General features: G+C 57.8%; 6 protein-coding genes across 6 annotated transcripts; 3 read left to right on the plus strand and 3 right to left on the minus strand.

Moving 5' to 3' along the window:
• Nucleotides 1-450: 450 nt before the first annotated feature.
• UV8b_00679 (uncharacterized protein) lies at nucleotides 451-1,143 on the minus strand (the record flags this gene model as incomplete). Its single annotated transcript, XM_043138177.1, has 1 exon — nucleotides 451-1,143. One exon carries the CDS (start codon nucleotides 1,141-1,143, stop codon nucleotides 451-453), a length of 693 nt encoding a protein of 230 aa, XP_042994111.1.
• A 1,302-nt stretch (nucleotides 1,144-2,445) lies between these two features.
• UV8b_00680 (uncharacterized protein) lies at nucleotides 2,446-2,784 on the minus strand (the record flags this gene model as incomplete). The annotated part of the gene is made up of 1 exon (XM_043138178.1): nucleotides 2,446-2,784. The coding sequence occupies one exon, from the start codon at nucleotides 2,782-2,784 to the stop codon at nucleotides 2,446-2,448; it is 339 nt and encodes a 112-aa protein (XP_042994112.1).
• Nucleotides 2,785-3,569: 785 nt separating this feature from the next.
• UV8b_00681 (uncharacterized protein) lies at nucleotides 3,570-5,946 on the plus strand (the record flags this gene model as incomplete). The annotated part of the gene is made up of 4 exons (XM_043138179.1): nucleotides 3,570-4,345; nucleotides 4,757-5,136; nucleotides 5,264-5,654; nucleotides 5,751-5,946. The coding sequence occupies 4 exons, from the start codon at nucleotides 3,570-3,572 to the stop codon at nucleotides 5,944-5,946; spliced, it is 1,743 nt and encodes a 580-aa protein (XP_042994113.1).
• Nucleotides 5,947-7,273: 1,327 nt separating this feature from the next.
• UV8b_00682 (uncharacterized protein) lies at nucleotides 7,274-8,956 on the plus strand (the record flags this gene model as incomplete). The annotated part of the gene is made up of 1 exon (XM_043138180.1): nucleotides 7,274-8,956. One exon carries the CDS (start codon nucleotides 7,274-7,276, stop codon nucleotides 8,954-8,956), a length of 1,683 nt encoding a protein of 560 aa, XP_042994114.1.
• A 786-nt stretch (nucleotides 8,957-9,742) lies between these two features.
• On the minus strand, nucleotides 9,743-10,966 carry UV8b_00683 (uncharacterized protein; the record flags this gene model as incomplete). The annotated part of the gene is made up of 1 exon (XM_043138181.1): nucleotides 9,743-10,966. One exon carries the CDS (start codon nucleotides 10,964-10,966, stop codon nucleotides 9,743-9,745), a length of 1,224 nt encoding a protein of 407 aa, XP_042994115.1.
• Nucleotides 10,967-14,319: 3,353 nt separating this feature from the next.
• On the plus strand, nucleotides 14,320-16,894 carry UV8b_00684 (uncharacterized protein; the record flags this gene model as incomplete). Its single annotated transcript, XM_043138182.1, has 2 exons — nucleotides 14,320-14,649; nucleotides 14,786-16,894. The coding sequence occupies 2 exons, from the start codon at nucleotides 14,320-14,322 to the stop codon at nucleotides 16,892-16,894; spliced, it is 2,439 nt and encodes an 812-aa protein (XP_042994116.1).
• Nucleotides 16,895-17,341: the final 447 nt, after the last annotated feature.

Here is a 17,341-nt window from a genome sequence, read left to right on the forward strand (position 1 = left end):
ACTGTTGGAAAAGAAAACGGGCATACTTGACGGGAGTTGGTGTGAAGTTGCCGCATCTGGATCTGCATTTGAATGAGAAGGCAGACGCTGCGTGGGGATTTATTTTCATTATTATCCTATCCCCCACCCCCTGCGGAGAGACACTGGGATTCTGATTGAGCAGCAAATGGTAGGTACCAACCAGGCCGCCAAGTGTACATGCGACTAACGGCGCAAGGCCACGGCAGGAATAGAGAGGTGCGAGCATGAATAGACGGTGGGTGACCAAAGATACTATGCAGATTGGATTACGAAGCGATTATACAAGGCGCATTACATGTCTTTTATTTTATTTTATTTTTTTTTGGTCCTGATGGGAATAAGAATCATCGATTCGTGTGATGTCGTCACTCTGTGTTTGGTAGCATTTAGCCCTCTCTCTTGCCAGATATTCTCCCTCCCATCATCATTTTACTGGCCGCAGGGTTCGGTTACAAAGTAGGCATTGCCGTCCTTGGAACCGCTCAAGATTTCACCGTCGGGACCCTCGACGTCAAATTCCAGGTTTCCATGGCGACCCTTGTTCCCCCATAAGACCGTGACAGGGTAGAAAGTACCGGCCAGGAGGGCTCTCTCCGCCTTTTCCTTGGCCGCGTCACCTCCACCGTTCAAATGAGCAATGTCTGCGTTGCGGAGTGTCTGTTCTCGGGCGTGGTCGGCGCCCAGCCATGCCAAGGCCACGGTTCGGGGACGACGAAAGGCGAATTTGTACGTGCCGCTTGTTTTGACGTGCAAGTAGGACTCGTACAGAACAGCGACGTTGCTGTAGGCGTTGGCCTGGTCGGCAGCAGGCTTGTTGGAGATGGCCTGGACGATGCCATGCTGGGCGGGCTTGAGGGGCGACAGATGCTGCGGGTCGAAGGGTCGGTACATGGCGGACCTCGAGGGTGCGAAGGGCCTGTCGTAGCGGGTGAACTTGACGCCGCGGGCGCTCCGGCACTCTGGGGCTGAGTCTGGAGGAGTATCGCGAGGAGATCTGGGCCAGTGGCCAGGGTTTCCGGGGCCTTCGTTGCCGTCGTGGGCGAGGGCCTCGCGGGGCAGGGGCGTGACGAGCCCGACGAGGGCGGTGAGGACGAGCCCGTAGAGCGGGACAAGGGGAAGCATTGCTTTGGTTCGGGGGGAGCGATGACAGCCCGTTGGGCGGCTTCAGCAGGTTCCGAGTGCGGCCGGTGGGCGATGGCGGATGATGATGACGGCGGTAGGAGGAGATGGGGAGGGCGCGGCGGAGCGAGCAGAGAGATGGGGTTGGCGATGTGAGTTGTGCGGCGCGCGCTGCATCGTAGATGGCAGGAGGGAAGGGCAAAAAAAAAAAAAAAAGGGAAATAGAAAGTATAATAGATAAGTTGGGGCGTTAAACGTTCAGCCCCGGTGTCTTGCTCCTATTGCGTTGCGCCTAGCAGGGGACCGGGGGGGGGGAAGGGGGTAGGGGGGTTTGCAGGCCGAAGATTCAAGGGGTGCCGTGCTTGCCGGGACTTATTAGCTAGTGCGTCCTGGTTTCGTTTCGTTTCCGTTTCCTTTTCCGCTTCTTGTTCCTTCTTTTGCGTTGTCTCGGTTGCCCGTCTCGGTTGCCTGGAGCTATTTTCGGGTTGAACCCATGTCCATGCCAGGTCTTACGCCGAGGAGAGCGGAGGAGGTTGGTGACGGGATGTGACACGTGGGTCGTGATGGGATGAGACGGCCACTGCCAATTTGACGCTTCTTGACGTGATGATGGCTGATAGTCTGTAGTCTGGCTGGACGAGTCGCGAGTGTACGGAGTAGAGTCTGGTGGATGGACTGACACATGTCCTGTCCGTGGAACCATGTCCGTCTTTGCACCAGCCGGGGGTCCTTGCGGTCCTTGTCCTTCGTCACTGCCGCGCCCCTTGACTCGCGTCGAGAATAGGGGTTGATTGCGCCAATTTCGGCTGACAAATTGCTGACCTATCGTTTTCGTCAGGTTCAATAGAAGCTAGGTCGTCGTCATAGGTGCCGCCCATCGTTCGTTGTGCGCTATCCGACGCTGCATTTGGACCAGGCGTGAAACCCCAGCCCGAGCCTGATAGATACGGAGTGGTGAAGATACAAGTCTACGCAAGGACTCACTCACTCGTGCGTCGGATTTCCTTTAGGCTTGTCTGGATACTCAACAACCGCTTGTCTGACTTGTCTTGTCTGAGGCCACCGAGCACGTCTGTCCGCAAGCCAAAGTCCCAGCTCGGTGCGTGGGCGTGGACCCGGGTCTGGCGTTTCGACAAGAGGAAAAACACGCAAAACACCAGACACTTGGCAAAGCGCTTGAACTGTGTGCCGCACAGGCAGCCCGGCTTCGAAACGGCTGCGTAGCCGAGTCCGTCACGGCGCAAGTGAGTAGGCGTTTTGCGATAAAACCCTGCGTCCTCGTCGGGTTCTTGAGCAATGGCTAGTCTAGTCCAACTCCAGCAAGTTGTTGCACGTTGCAGCGACAGCATGCAAAAGAGGGACTCGGAAATGAGGGCTGCTGGTGCGGTTCATCTTGGTAGGGACGTTGGCATCGGCTGCCTGACGCCATTCGTAGCCTGCACCTGCACCGGGTGGACTTTTGAATCTTCTGCTGTTGTCGGTGTTGTCGGATGCACGAGGTGCTTCATCTCTGCAGATTGTCGAGGCGGCGGGACCAGACTGACTGCCCTTCCAGCTCGGGCTGGGCAGATGAATGTCTGGCCGTGGGCTTGACTCGATTGATTGACCAGAACCAGATTTGATGATGCATGTAGTAGACTTCATCTGGTGCCTAAGGCGCCAACGGGGGGCGCAGACCAGCCAGCTGGCTCTTCTTTCTTGGCGGCCGGCCGCGGTTGCCATTGAGCATTGAGTTGACAGACAGGCTGGGTGGGCTGGGTGCAGTCTGGTCCGTCCGTCCGTCAGTGAGCTCACTGCCCAGGGCCCCCACCGGCATGCGCTGAAAGTCTGCCCAGGAGCCGGCGAGGCTGACTTTATTGATTGGCTGTGCTGACTTGACGACCTGGGATCCGCAACCCCGCAACCCCGCAGCTCTCAACTGTCGGCCCCTGCAAAACGCAGCCTCAGTTGACCCCGCCACCGTGATCCACACAACACATACATGTAGTGATCCATGAACCCCACGAGGGCTTTCCAAGGCAAAACAAACAAAAACAAACTCCCTCAACCAACAGGCTCACGATAGCTCTTGCCGAGGCTGTTCAAACTATATCACCCCCTCCCCCAGCCGTCGCTTCCAGAACAACCAGACTGAACAATGCCGAGAGACGCGCAAACACTCAACAACAGTCCAAAACGGCCAGCTGCACTGCGGGCATTCGTCCTCCGACACATTGACGCGTCGAGGAATATCAGCCAGCCGTCCACTTGCCCGCTGCCATCTGCGGCGTGCTCATGACCCACGCTGCCTACGACCCGGTCTCGCCTTCTTTTGCACGGGGTCAGCAACCCGGTGCTCAATCGTCCGCTGAAGCGCAGTGCCGCCATTATCCCACGGACGACCGAGGCGAACGCAACTCATCTATACCGGCCCGGGACCACCACCCATGATGAAGCTGCACGACCAGCTGAGCGAGGACAGCAGGCTCGACCAACTTGCGGCAAGGCTTGTGGCGGACGCCCAGAACAGGGAAGACTTGGTAGATCGGGGGCTGCAACCCCGACAACCGCACAGCTGGACGACCCCCCTCGACGCGGCGGAATACTTGGCAGCCAGATGCCAGCTTGTGCGTCAGGAAAAGAAGCTCGACTTTGATTCCAGATGCCGCGACAGAGCCACCCCTCTGGAGCAAAAGGTTGACGACGTCATCCGCAGACTCCGCAAGCAAGACGAGCAAACCATCTACAACGCGGCCAGCCCTCGCCGAGGCTTCGCTGGCCAGCAGCACAAGAGGTTTGCGGGCGATCATTTCCTCTCAAACAGGGAGCTGATTGACCAGACGGCTCTCTTTGACATTGCGTCTCATTTGCCCAAGGGCGCCCACCTCCACATCCACTACAACGCCTGCCTGCCGCCTTCCGTACTCCTGGACATTGCCAAGGGCATGGACCGAATGTTCATCACCAGTGACGTTGCCCTGGTTCCGGACAACGACTTTGCCAGTTTCGATAGCTGCGAACTGCAATTCTCCATCACCAGCCCAGACCGGGAGAAGCCGGGAAATCTATTTTCCCGGGATTACAAACCTCGTCAAACCATGAGATTCGACGACTTCTTGCGGCAGTTTCCAAGCGAGCGTCACCACCTGGGTGCCGAGGCATGGCTATTGGATAAACTCTGCTTTCACGAGGAGGAGGCCCACGGTTTGCTGCAAACGGCAGACGGGTAGGTGATGTTGTTCTTGGCCTTCTTGTTCTTGTTCTTGTTCTTGTTCTTGTTGTTCTTGTTGTTCTTGTTCTTGTTCTTCTTGTTCTTCTTGTTCTTCTTGTTCTTCTTGTTCTTCTTGTTCTTCTTGTTCTTCTTGTTCTTCTTGTTCTTCTTGTTCTTCTTGGTCTTCTTGTTCTTCTTGTTCTTCTTGTTCTTCTTGTTCTTCTTGTTCTTCTTGTTCTTCTTGTTCTTCTTGTTCTTCTTGTTCTTCTTGTTCTTCTTGTTCTTCTTGTTCTTCTTGTTCTTCTTGTTCTTCTTGTTCTTCTTGTTCTTCTTCTAGTTCTTGCTTTGCTCTCAACCCCTCTGTTGCCTCTGGTGCGGCTCATTCTATATACAGCCAAAATGATCCAAAATAACTGGTCGAGATAGGGCCTGGGAAAAGTTCAATGGGCGAACAAGAATGATGAAGGGTCTCTTCAACTACGAAACAGCCTATCGAACGTATACACGACGCTGCCTCCAAGACTTTATGAGAGACAACATCCAATATGCCGAAATCCGCCCCAATTTCATGAAGAGCAACCAGTTGTTCACGGATGACGGAACAAGTCGTATCGACAATCGTGGAATCGTGACCATGATTATCCAGGAAGTGGCCAAGTTCCAGCAAGACATGGCTTCCGAGGGGCGCTACTTTGGCGGCTTGAAAATCATCTATACCACACCGCGGTCGCTGAGTACGGAGGACGTTGGGCAGTCTCTCGAGGAATGCATGCAGTTCAAAAAGGAGTGGCCGCAATGGATCGCAGGTATGACATTGGGCAACTTTTGCGTCGCCAAAACCTTGATGCCCCCTTGTTCCCCTCGGGGTGCGTTGGCGAGCGTAGACTAACCCCTCCCCCCCTATCCCCCACTCGGGGCCCCCTTCGTCTCCAGGATATGACCTGGCAGGGCAAGAGAGCAAAGGCAGGCCGCTCAAAGACTTTGTGCCCGAGTTTCTCGAGTTCAAGAAGAAATGCGCCGCCGAGGGCGTGGACATTCCCTTTTTGTTTCACTGCGGCGAGACCTTGGACATGGGGACGGATGTGGATGGGAACCTGGTCGACGCGCTACTCTTGGGCGCAAAACGAATCGGCCACGGTTACGCACTCACCAAGCACCCGTGCGTTATGCAGGAGATGAAGGCCAGAGGCGTCTGCCTGGAGCTTTGTCCCATCTCGAACGAAGTGCTCGGACTGGCTTCACGAGCCGCAGGACATTCCATGTACCCCTTGCTGGCCAACAACGTGCACTGCACGGTCAATTCCGACAACGGAGCCTTGTTCCGGTGAGACCAAGGATTTAAAAAGAAAAAAAAAAAAAAGATTGTCCCGCATTGACGGGATGGGCAGAAGTCGAGGCTAACGCTGGGTGTGCGCGGCAGGTCTACGTTATCGCATGATTTCTATCAAGTAATGATTGGCAGGGACGACCTCGGCCTCTTTGCCTGGAAGCAGCTGGCTTTGTGGAGCATCCAACATGGCTGTCTTGACCAAGCCGAGAGGGAGAAGCTGTTGGGAGAATGGGAGCTTCTCTGGGAGGGGTTCTTGGCGTGGGTGATTGAGAAATACGGCATGTGATTTGACGGTCGAGGACGACAGCCGGGGCGACAGCCGGGGCGACAGCCGGGACGACAGCCGGGACGACAGCCGGGACGTGAGGACCAACATGACAGCAACGCAAGCAACACGATGAGGAATGAAACATGATGCACGATTTCTTTGTTGAGCCCAAGAGCAGGCCCAAAAGCTCGAGGACAGGCAAAGAGGACAGGCAAAGAGGCGTCGCAAGCGCGGGCGTGCTATGTCCAGCTGGCTCAGGCTGGTCAGCCTGTTGGGTTGAAAGCTAAGGCACACGACGAGGCATCCGCATCCCGCCGATCTCCGCCGATCCCATTCGCCGCAAGCGTTGCCAAGGCAGCCAGCGAATGGCACACGATTGAATTGGCTGACGCCGTGGGACGTGCGGCGTCGACTCCGGTTCTTGGAGCGCTGCGCATGACACTAGGGCGAGAGGCGCAGCGCAACGGCGGGTGGGCCGCGGTGCCGCTGGCGCTGGCGCTGGTCTGGCGCGGCACGCGCCGAAAGGGTGGCTGAGACGCGCTTCACCTCGGAGGCCGCACTGCGAATGAACGAATGGCCTGAAGAGGGCCGCGGGGGAATTGCGTGCGGCCTCCAAAGAAGGAGACGGACAAGAAAGGGGGGAAAGGAGGAAAAAAAGAAACAGAAGGGCCAAGCAAGGAGCCGACTTCTTTCGGCAGCAATTCGAGGACGGCTGCAGCAACTTGCAGGTATCAATGTACCTGTCGACATGTCAATATTGCGGCAAGCGGCAAGCGGCAAGCGGCGCGTGTGGCTTCAGCAGGGCGGCCCGACCCTCTGGGCTCCGCCACAACCAGCCAGGCACCAACCAGTCATACTCCGTACAATGCACGAAGTGCTCCGTTTGCACCTGGCGACCTCTGCCTTGGCCAGCTGTCACCACCGCCACCGCCACCGCCACCACCTCCTCCTCCTCCTCCTCCTCCTCCTCCTCCTCCTCCTCCTCCTCCTCCTCCTTCTCCTCCTCCTCCTTCTCCTCCTCAATCCCCCAACAAACACCACCAACAACACACCGGCCTCGTCGGGCATTTAACCCCGTCCTTGGCCTCCGCCTTGGAAGCCTGCCATGTCGGCTTGATCTCTCCTGCCGGTGTCGTCGTCGTCGTCGTCGTCGTCGTCGTCGTTATCCGTCGTCGCAGACGCGGCGCATGGAAACCGCCGCTTGGTGATGCAAAGCACCAGCAACGTGCTTTGCAACTAACCAGCATCTCAGCTCAGCCGACATACGGAGTACAAGCAAACGTTTCGAAACATCCATCTGCACGCCCTTCTTCTCCGCGGCTCTGCCCTCCCCCCCCGGGCCAACATGTCGAGTCCCGACGACCCCGACTGGAACTGGTTCCCCAACGTCAAGACCAGCTGGTCCCTCGATGTTGTCAACCTGCTCGTCGTCATCGGCGAGTCCTCCATAGCCGAGCACGCCCAGGCCATCACTGCCTCCCTCCCCGGCATGCTGCCCAGGATCCTGCCTGCGCCCCAGGTCCTGCTGAAGCCTTCGCGGCCGACACGCATGCCAGAAACCCACGCGCGCATGACGGGCGTCTACAGCGGCACCACCTTGGATTCCGTGGGCTTCTTTGCCAACATCATCACCCCGCTGGACAACCTGCCCCCTTTTAGCTTCAAAGTGCTGGACATTGAGCATGCCGACAGCGTCGATGCCCAACGCGCGCCCTGCAAGTCGGCAGGCGGGCCGAATGCTTTTTTCACCAGCCTCGCGAGGCTTGTTCAAAGACGGGGGCCAGGGAACCGCGCCTGCGTCGGCAACGAGCGCGACTCCGACGAGGAGGAGCAGGAGAAGCATGCAGCTGCAGAGTCCGTTGGGCCGGCGCACCAACACCATCTCCTTGACGAGGAGTCCGCCCCAGCTACGACGGAGCCCGGCGCCGGCAAAGGAGACGTCCGGCAGTCCACGGAAACAAGTCCCCGCCGCCAACGGACCGTGCGGACCGTGCAAACGACCGATGAGGCGCTGCTGGCCGGCATGCCTGATGAAGCCTCCCAAGCTTCCCCAGCCTCCACCCCGTCGCCGTCGGGCTGCTCCGCGCCGCGCCGCGCTTCCACATCCCGGCGGCGGTGCGCACAGGACCTCTTCGCCAGCCCGACCGTGGCCGTCGGCGGCAGCCGTCCCGCCGTGCCGGCCAAGCTCCTTTCCCCCGTCCACGTCCTGTCCGTCTTCTCCTGCCTGCTGAGCATCGGCATCATCGTCGCCGCCGCCATCAACCGAGACGGCACCGCCGTCCTGGCCGTCACCCTCGTGTCTCTCGCCTCCACCATCGCGGGCTACGCCTCCTCCTGGCGCCCGCTCCTCATGAAGCGCAAGCACACCAACGAGGTCCCCCGCGGCGACGTCCTGATCCGCACCCGCGAGGGCGCCTTCGTCCTCGTCCGCTGCTCCGAGGAGGTCGCCCGCGAGCTGTACTCGGGCACCGAGGAGTGCGAGTACCGCGTCGGCGGCAACGCCTACCGCGCGCTCATGGCCCTGGGCACCATGACGCTCATGATCAGCGTCGTCCTCCTCGGCAACTGCACCTGGGAGCTCAAGGTCCTCATCGGCTCCTCGTACATTGTCCTCAACGGCCTCTACTGGGGCCTGGGCATGATGCCCCGCTCCTGCTTCTGGGATCTCTCGCGCTACCGCTGGCGGGACGTGACGCCCGACGACGCCGCCTCGGCCCACTGCGTCACGCGCCACCACGACCAGCGCGAGGGCCACCCTTGCTTCACCCGCACGCTGTGGTACGCCATCCGCGAGACCAAGCTGACGGGGTGGGTGGAGCGGAGCGGCGCCGCCCCAAGCACCGACCAGTGGAGGAAGTGGCTCCGCGAGGCCGGCGAAGCTGCCGTGAGCGGTCGCCGGGACTGGCCGGCGGTGCAGAGGAAGAACAGCATTCTCAAGGAGGACCTCGGCGGCCGGGGGACGCTGGACCGCGCCGCCCAGCATGCTCCAGCTACGGAGGTGCGGCCGCCGCCCGAAACCAGGCAGTAACGGGGATGGGGATGGGGGGTGGGAGCGAAAACATGAACGAGTCCTGCGGGGAAAGAAGACGAGAGAAGGCAAAAGAAAGGGAAAGAATGGGAGATGAAAGGTGCGGGTTCCCGTTCCCGTTCCCGTTCCCGTTCCCGTTACCTTGAGCAAACCCTGGCGTTTCCCACGGAGAGAGGTTGTACACACACACACACACACACACATACATATTATATATATACACACATGCCGTATTTACCTCGGTCTCGATGTCCTCTTCCCCCTTTGTGGTACCATCAAGATATCATAGTATATAAACACCAAGCAGCTAGCCAACGATGCACTGTAGTCTGTAGTCTCCGCAGCGACAAGGGACACTGACTTGCTGTCCACGTCAGGCGGCTGTGCTGCTGGCAAATGTGCATGAATCTGCTCCGTGTTGACGTTTTCATTTGATCGTCGAAAAACTAATGGCTAAATACAAGCCACAAAGACGCAACCTCCCTCCCTTTAAAAAAATAAAAAGAACAAAAAAAAAAAAAAGAAGCAGATTAAAAAAAGAAAAAGTCTAGCCTCGTCTAAACTGAGCACAACTCTCGGCGCCCCATATTAAAGGCCTGCCGAGTTTAGAATGATGGCTTCCAAAACGCCTCTCTTCCGCGACCACATCTAAAACAATGGAATCATGATATATAAAAGAACGCCTTTTTTTTTTTATCTTTGCGCAGCTCCCAACGTCAGTGGCTGACTCCGCGAGCGGGCGCGATACCGGTACATGTGCAATTGAAATGCGGAATAAAAAAAAACCTAGTCATCGAAATAGATGCTGCCGGAGTGGGAAATGTCAATGGCCCCCCCGCGGAACCCGCCCTTCTTCTTCTTGTTCTTCTCTTTGGTAAAACCTTTGCCTTTGGTGACAATCAAATCCTCGTGTGCTCGCTGCGAGTATTTCACAGAGACGTAATCGTTGGAAGCAAACCGAGGATCGACTTTAATGTTCTTGGGAATACGAGAAAAGGGCTCGTTCTGCTTCTTGCGGTCCTTGAGAACAGGATCCGGGGGCAGTGGCGGCTCCTTGCTCTTGGGTTGGGGCACCGGCGACTGCGCATCGAGAGTTACGGAGGTGTCCGACGAGGCTTTGGAGTCGGCCACCTTGGCTTTTTTGTGCTTGGTTTTGCCCAACTCGGAGTCGGAGTCGGAGTCGGAGTCGGAGCCGGAGTCGGAGTCGGAGCCGGAGTCGGAAGAGTTGGAAGTCGAATCATCAGATTCAGGCAGAGCAACCTTGGCAGCAGCTCTAGCTTCAGCCTCGCCGTCGCTGCCCGAGTCAGACCCAGAACTGGAGGAAGTGTCGCTTCCAGAAGAGGAAGTCGAGGAATCACTGTCCAGGTCCATCTTGCCGTTGTCTTCAGTGTCATTGTCAGAATCGGAGCTTTCGGCATCAGACTTGGCAACTGGCTTCAGGGTCCTTTGTTTTTTAGTCTTTGGCTCGGCATCGGAGTCAGAGCTCGTATCCGAATTCGAATCGGAGTCGGAGCTGGAGTCACACGAGTCGGAAGCGCTTGAATCGACAGGCACCTTGCGCTTCAGGGATTTGGCCTTGCTTGTGAGTGCTTTGGCAGGCGCGGCTGCCCGATTCAATGCCTTTCTGACCACTCTGGGTTTTTTGGCGGCCTCGCTCTCGCCATCACTCTCACTTTCATCATCACTGCTGTCGCTGCCGCTGCTGTCGCTGGAGCTGGAGCTGGAGCTCGAGTCGTCGCTCGAATCGTCATCCGTGCCGTCCTCGGATTCGGGCTTGCTATTCTGAGCTCTCTCCCACGATTGGAAAATGGTCACGAGGGACTGATGACCGTCGTCGCTAGAGGCCGTCCACCCATTCTTCTTGATCTCTTTCTGAAACGCGCTGTGGGCCCTGGTGAGGGAGTGTTGGGTCAAGAAACTTCCGACCAAGCTGAGAAGCTGACCTGGAGGCGGCGTAGTCTTGGCTCCTGCCGTGGAGGAAGAAGCAGGTTTGGACGTCTTTTTAGCCATGTTCACCGGAGCTTTCGAAGCGGCGTTGGAAGAAAAAGCTGAGCCGGTTCCGGGGGGATCTGTTGCGGTCCTGGCGGTGTTGTTGGAGAAAAGCCAGGAAGGCGGGCCACCGTTGCCTTGCATGTATGTGCAGTGCTTCTTTGGGGGGGATGACTGGCAACAGGAAGGAAGAGATGGCAAAGCAAGTAAGGAAGGAGCCAAGTTGGGTTGTGACAACCGCCAAGCGAATAGCTAGAGCAAAAGCGCACAAGGCAGAGAAAATTTGAGAAGCAACTCACACCGCAAATCGAAGTCACGATGGGAAAACTTTTTGTGGGCACCAGCCGCAGGCTTTTGGACAGGGGTCTCGTAGCGGAGTTTGTGATTTGTGTGGTGGTGGATGGAAGTGGTGGGGTGGAGGCGGTGGTTGGCGGTAGGATGCAACTTGACCACTGCGTATGCACCTAGGCACCTAGATAGGTACCTGCCTATCTGTAGGTGCCTGCCTACCCGTAGGTAGTGCCTGATATGAGACGGGTCAAAGTTGGCAAGTGCCTGGTCCAATTAGACCGATCCTACCCACAGTACGAGTTGAGATATAGTACTCCGTAGATGGTACTCCGTATTGACGCTCTTTAGGCTCTGGGCTCCTGAGCCGCACTGTTCAAACAAGTGTTATTGCTACATGTAGCCACATGGAAGTAAAGCGTCAATTGCTGCGGTATTATGATGTTATATGGTCTTGCGTCGCGAGCACCTTGTATCGCAGTATATGAAGCCCAATCACGCTGCTCTTTGTGTGGCGTCACGTCACGCTTTAGCGCAACACCTGGTATGGTACGGAGTATCTATATGACAAAAAAGCATCAGAGGCTGCCGGTATCGGCCATCTCTGGTCGCTTCTGCCACAAGGGGGCGGGTGCTTTGCTTAACTCGACATGCCCATATCTAACCCGACCCAACTGTATAGTCCTCAAGTCGTTCGGCTGACCCCGGGCAGGACGGGCTCGAGGGAGGGAAGATATGGGCACGATTCCATCCCTCCGCCATAAAGGCGGCCCGTCGAGAAATGCTCCACAGACACCACCCGTCTATCCTGCTGGAAAAAGTCGGAACCAAACGGCGAACACGACCCAAGTGGCAATGCCCACGAGCCGACTGGAGGCATCGATGGAATCGGGCTCGCGGTGCCAAGCTCTAGCTGTAAATGGATGCAGGTCAACGTCGCGGCAACATATCTTGGCCTGCCCCTGCCGTCAGCGTCTGATCTTGCCTGGTCTGGTCTTGCCTGGTCTTGTATGCATTTCAACTCGCTCGGATTCTCGCGTGGGTGGCCCTGCCTTTTGGCTACGACCAAGTGGAAAGTCGAACAAGTTGTCCGGCTGCCAGTGCCAGCATGGTCCCGTCCCTTGGCCAGCTCTCGCTTCTCCGTCGCTTAAAAAAAAAAAAAAAGAAAAAAACACCCGATCTTGCGGATGGGAGGGGGGGGGGTACGGAGTGGTAGGTCGTCAATGGTAAACGAAGCAAAGCCGACGGACAGACAGCCTATATCTGGTCAGCCAAGCCGGCGTAAGCTTTTTGGGTTTTCTTCCCCCATCGTTGGCCAATCCAAACTCCGGAGCGTTGGTCACTTGGTGGCACGATTGCTGCTCCAAAGGTCTCTTGGCTCATTCGCGTGTCCATGTCGTCATCCGCTCCCTCCTTCCCTCCCTCCCTCCCCTCCTTCCCTCCCCTCCTCGTTGGGGCAGATTCAAAATCGAGCGCCCTCAACAAGATACCGAAACCAATGCTTTGCTGGTCACGGCTGCATGCAATACGACGACAACCAGACCAAATCCGCGACCACGCACGCACGCACGCACGCACGCACGCACGGGCCCGGTAGTCGCTTACGATGCATAAAGGGAAAAAAAAAAAAAGAAGAAGAAAATTCCGGCCCTGCTCTCTTCCCTTTTCCCTTTTGTGCCACCACGGATTTGCATGTGCTTGATGTTTAGCAGGCATCTGGCGCTTGCTTGGCGCAACAACACAGGGCCGAGTCGTCTTGGCAGACAAGGGCACGGTCAACAACTCCTCAGAAGAGAGGCCTGGTGCTGGCGGCACGGCCTGGGAACGCGGAAGCCTAGGGCCGCTCGCTCCAGGGAGATACCAGCACGTTGACCTGTCTCGGAATGGTCAACTCCCTGGTGGGTACAGAGCACCTGGTACCTGGCGCCTTACCTGGCGCCTGGTGGCCATTGAAGTTTTGTTTGAAGCGAAAGCAAAACATGAAGCAAGCATCGGGTTTTCGCACTACCCTACCTACCTACCTGTAGCTCGGAAAGCCCGACTTGTGTGTGTGCCTGGTCTCTTTTGGACAGGCAAGATCGGAGCTAAAACATGGATTGGGCTGGTCGCCCTGCCTCGTTTGGTGGTGACTGGAACCATGTTCATCTTTCTTTTTCCTTTGGCTCCGGGGGGCGGCTGCAAAATGTCTGGTGGAGATTGCGGCGTCGACGGAGGGCCCGCGTCGTCCCCACCAACAAAGATAACATCAATGCGCTCCACAAGTTGCCTGGCTGGCTGATGAAGCCGGCTGGGGCTGGGCCCTTTGGGTTGCCAGTGCCAACTGCGGAGCCACTCCGATGGTACAGTCTGGTAGGAGCAGCGCCTGGCAGCGGCAGCGGCAGCAGCAGCAGCAGCAGGGAGCAGGCACGAGCAGGGAGCAGGGAGCCATGAGCCGTGAGCCGTGAGCCGTGAGCGCTAGCACCCACTGATAACATCTACCATGCGCATACCAGGCGTCTGGTGCCAGCTACCAGGTACCTTAGGTACCTAACATTATGTAGCAAGCCTCAGCTTGGCCCCGCAAGGCCCTGGTTTCCCCTCCGGGCTGGGCGCCTCTACCAGACATTGATCAATTCTCCACGCCTCCCTCCATTGACGCCTCCACGCCTCCACGCCTCCACGCCTCCACGCCTCCACGTCCCGCTGCAGCTTCGCAAAGGCACGGAGCGAAATGTGAGCCACGGACGGGCTTCTCGCGTACTTTCCGTTTCCCTCGCCTCGCCTCGCCTCGCCTCCCCTCCCCTCTCCCTTGCGTAGGACAAGGGTCATTGATTCCTTTGCCGAAAAACTGCTGTATATGGCTTGAACGTCCTCCTCGTCGCGCCCGCTCGCTGACTCACGTTGCCAGACGAGCTCTTTTCCCGGCCACGTGGTATCACATCTCCAACTTACTTTTTTTTTTTTTTTTTTTTTTTTTCGTGCTGTGCCATCCTCTTTATTCTCGCGGCAGCCGGGTCGCGGCCGGGACGAAAACAACCAAAATAAAATAAAATAAAATAAAAATAAAAACAGGCCGTGCATGAAGCTCTACCGGACGGTACTCGACAATGCCCGAAGCCATGGCATCGACCAAAATTGACGAGGACGGCAGGGATGGCCTCAGGGGTGGCGACAGGAACAGCGACAGGAACGGCGACGAGAACGGCGACAGAAACAGCGACAGAAATGGCGACTGCAGAAATGGCGACAGCAGGACTGCGCAAGAAGCTGCTGTGGCCAAGGAGCTGTACCCCATGGTGAACTGGAAATACGACCTCTTCTTATATCTCATGGGCAATTTGGTCGACTTGTTCTTTCGCGAGGTCGTCCCCAGGGGGTCATGGAAGGTTCCTCAATCTGGACCAGTCTTGTTCGTGGCCGCACCACACGCAAACCAGGTATGTTCGAACAACAGGCTTGGTTGCGGATCGCTTGTTCCACCTCGGTAACACTCGTCGATATCCTTTCTTTCTTTCTTTCTTTTTTTTTTTTTTCTGCAAATGCGCCCCAGCTGACCACACCTGCGTCTGGCAGTTTGTCGATGGACTGATTCTTCAGCGTACGCTCAGGCAAGAAGCTGGCCGCCGCGTGTCTCTGCTCATTGCGCAAAAGTCGGTCCACGGCTTCATCGGCTGGGCCTCTCGCCAAGTCAGCTCCGTGCCCGTGGGCCGAGCCCAAGATGCCACCAAGCCGGCACCGGGAACCATATACCTACCCGATCCCGTCAACGACCCCACGTTGGTCCGGGGCGTCGGCACCAACTTTGGCACCGGGCCCGGCCAAACTCACGGCATGGTCTTTCTCCCCCCGGCAAAGAACGCCGCCTCGGTCAGCAACGACGTTGCCAAGATACTCGGCCCGGAGGAGATTCGCCTCAAGCGACCTTTCAAGGGCAGGTTGGCCATGCAGCAGCTGACGGGCCGCCACGACATTGACCAGCACGGCAACTTCACCAACAGCCTGCTCAAGGGGCCTGCGCCGTCGTACCAGGGAACCAAGTTCAAGGTGGCGCCCAACATCGACCAGACAAAGGTCTACGAAGCCGTCTTTTCGCGACTTCGCAACGGCGGTTGCGTCGGCATCTTCCCCGAAGGCGGCAGTCATGACCGCACGGAGCTTCTGCCCATCAAGGCAGGCGTCGCCATCATGGCCCTCGGCACCCTCGCGGAATCACCCGGCTGCGGGCTGAAGATTGTGCCGGTGGGCATGAACTACTTCCACGCGCACAAGTTCCGCAGCCGTGCCGTCGTCGAGTTCGGGACACCCTTCGAGATCCCCCCCCATCTGGTCGAGGCGTACCGCAACAACCAGCGACGAGAGGCCATCGGGCAGGTCATAGACACGGTGTACCAAGCCCTGAGCGCCGTCACGGTCTCGGCGCCAGACTACGACACCCTCATGGTCATCCAGGCGGCTCGGCGGCTGTACAACCCTACCGGCAAGAAGCTTCCCCTCCCCGTCGTCGTCGAGCTCAACAGGCGTCTAGCCATGGGCTACGAGCGATACAGGGACGACGAGCGCATCGCGTCCCTGTCCGCCGCGGTCAACAGCTACAACTCGCAGCTCCGGTACCTCAACCTGAAGGATCACCAGGTGCAGTACGCCAAAATGTCCATGCTCAAGGTCCTCTTTCTCTTCGTGTACCGCTCCATCAAGCTGTCGATGCTCTTCGTCTGCACCGTGCCCGGCCTGCTGCTCTTCTCGCCCGTCTTCGTGGCCACCAAGATGATCAGCATCCAAAAGGCCAAGGCGGCGCTGGCGGGTTCCACCGTCAAGGTGCGAGGCCGGGACGTCATGGCCACGTGGAAGATCCTCGTGGCCATGGGCTTGGCCCCGACCGTCTACCACATCTACTCCATCATGGTGGTGGTCAAGGTCTGGCAGGACAGGCTGTGGGGGTACGTGCCCCCGTGGGTGCCGCTCTGGCTGGCGTACGTCGGCATCTGGCCCGTCATGCTGGGCATCACGTTTGCCGCGCTGAGGTTCGGCGAGGTGGGCATGGACATTTTCAAGTCGCTCCGACCGCTGGTGCTCTACCTGGTGCCCAGCTCCGACTTTAACATCCACACGCTGCGAGCCAGGCGCGCGGAACTGAGCTCCCAGGTGACCGACTTGATCAACGAGCTGGGGCCCGAGATGTTCCCCGACTTTGACAAGACGCGCCTGATACCCGAGGCGTCGAGGCTGGAGACGGGCGGCGGCGGCGGCGGCGGCGGCGGCGCGCCTGGCGAAAAGGCGCACCGGCGCAAGGACAGCGACCAGTCCAGCACCGGCCCGGACCTGGAGACTCCGCCGGCGCTGTCGCGGCGCAGCACGACCCAGTCCAGCCGGGCCCTGCCGCGAAACGACTCCTTCAGCAACATTGGCCACGTCGGCATCTTTTCCACGCGGCCCCCTTCCCGATCCAGGAGCCGCTCGCGGTCGAGCAGCGCCGGGGGCGGCTTCGGATCGAGCGGCTTCCACATCAGCGGCTTCACCACCCTGGACTCGGCGGAAGGGTTCAACGAGGCGAGCAGGAAGATTCGGCAGGCGATGAAGGATCGAAGGAAGAGGTCGGAAAAGCTGCACGAGGTGGCGGATAATGCAGAGGACGAGGATAGTGAGGAAGAGGGGTACGACGAGGCGAGGAAGAAGAATGTCTAGATTTGGACCTGGACAGACGGGCGCAAGCTCATGCCGCATGCACCCCATCTCTTTCGGTTTTTTTGTCTGTCTGTCTGTCTGTCTGTCTGTCTGTCTGTCTGTCTGTCTTTCTTTCTTCTTCTTCCTCTTCTTCTTCTTAACATCTCGTCGCCGTTGTTCTCATTTTCTTCTCGTTGGGTATCAGCATGGTTGCGGGGCATGATGAGGTGTAGTGTGAATCAAGGGTCGATGAATGCTCCGTTGCAGCTGCAGCTCGGCCCATGGTTAAGGAAGGGTGTCGGATGTTTCTTGAAAAACAACAACTTGGAGGCCATTCAGCAATTTAGTTCTGGCGTTGAGCTCCGACGGCGCACTGTGATCGAGTCCACGTCCCGCCCGTCCGCCCTTTTTGCCTCCGTTTTTCTTTCTGACCATCTTCTATCTCTTCTATCCCCCGCGCCTCGCCCT

Source organism: Ustilaginoidea virens, chromosome 1 (genome assembly GCF_000687475.1).
Source record: "Ustilaginoidea virens chromosome 1, complete sequence".
Lineage (NCBI taxonomy): Eukaryota > Fungi > Ascomycota > Sordariomycetes > Hypocreales > Clavicipitaceae > Ustilaginoidea > Ustilaginoidea virens.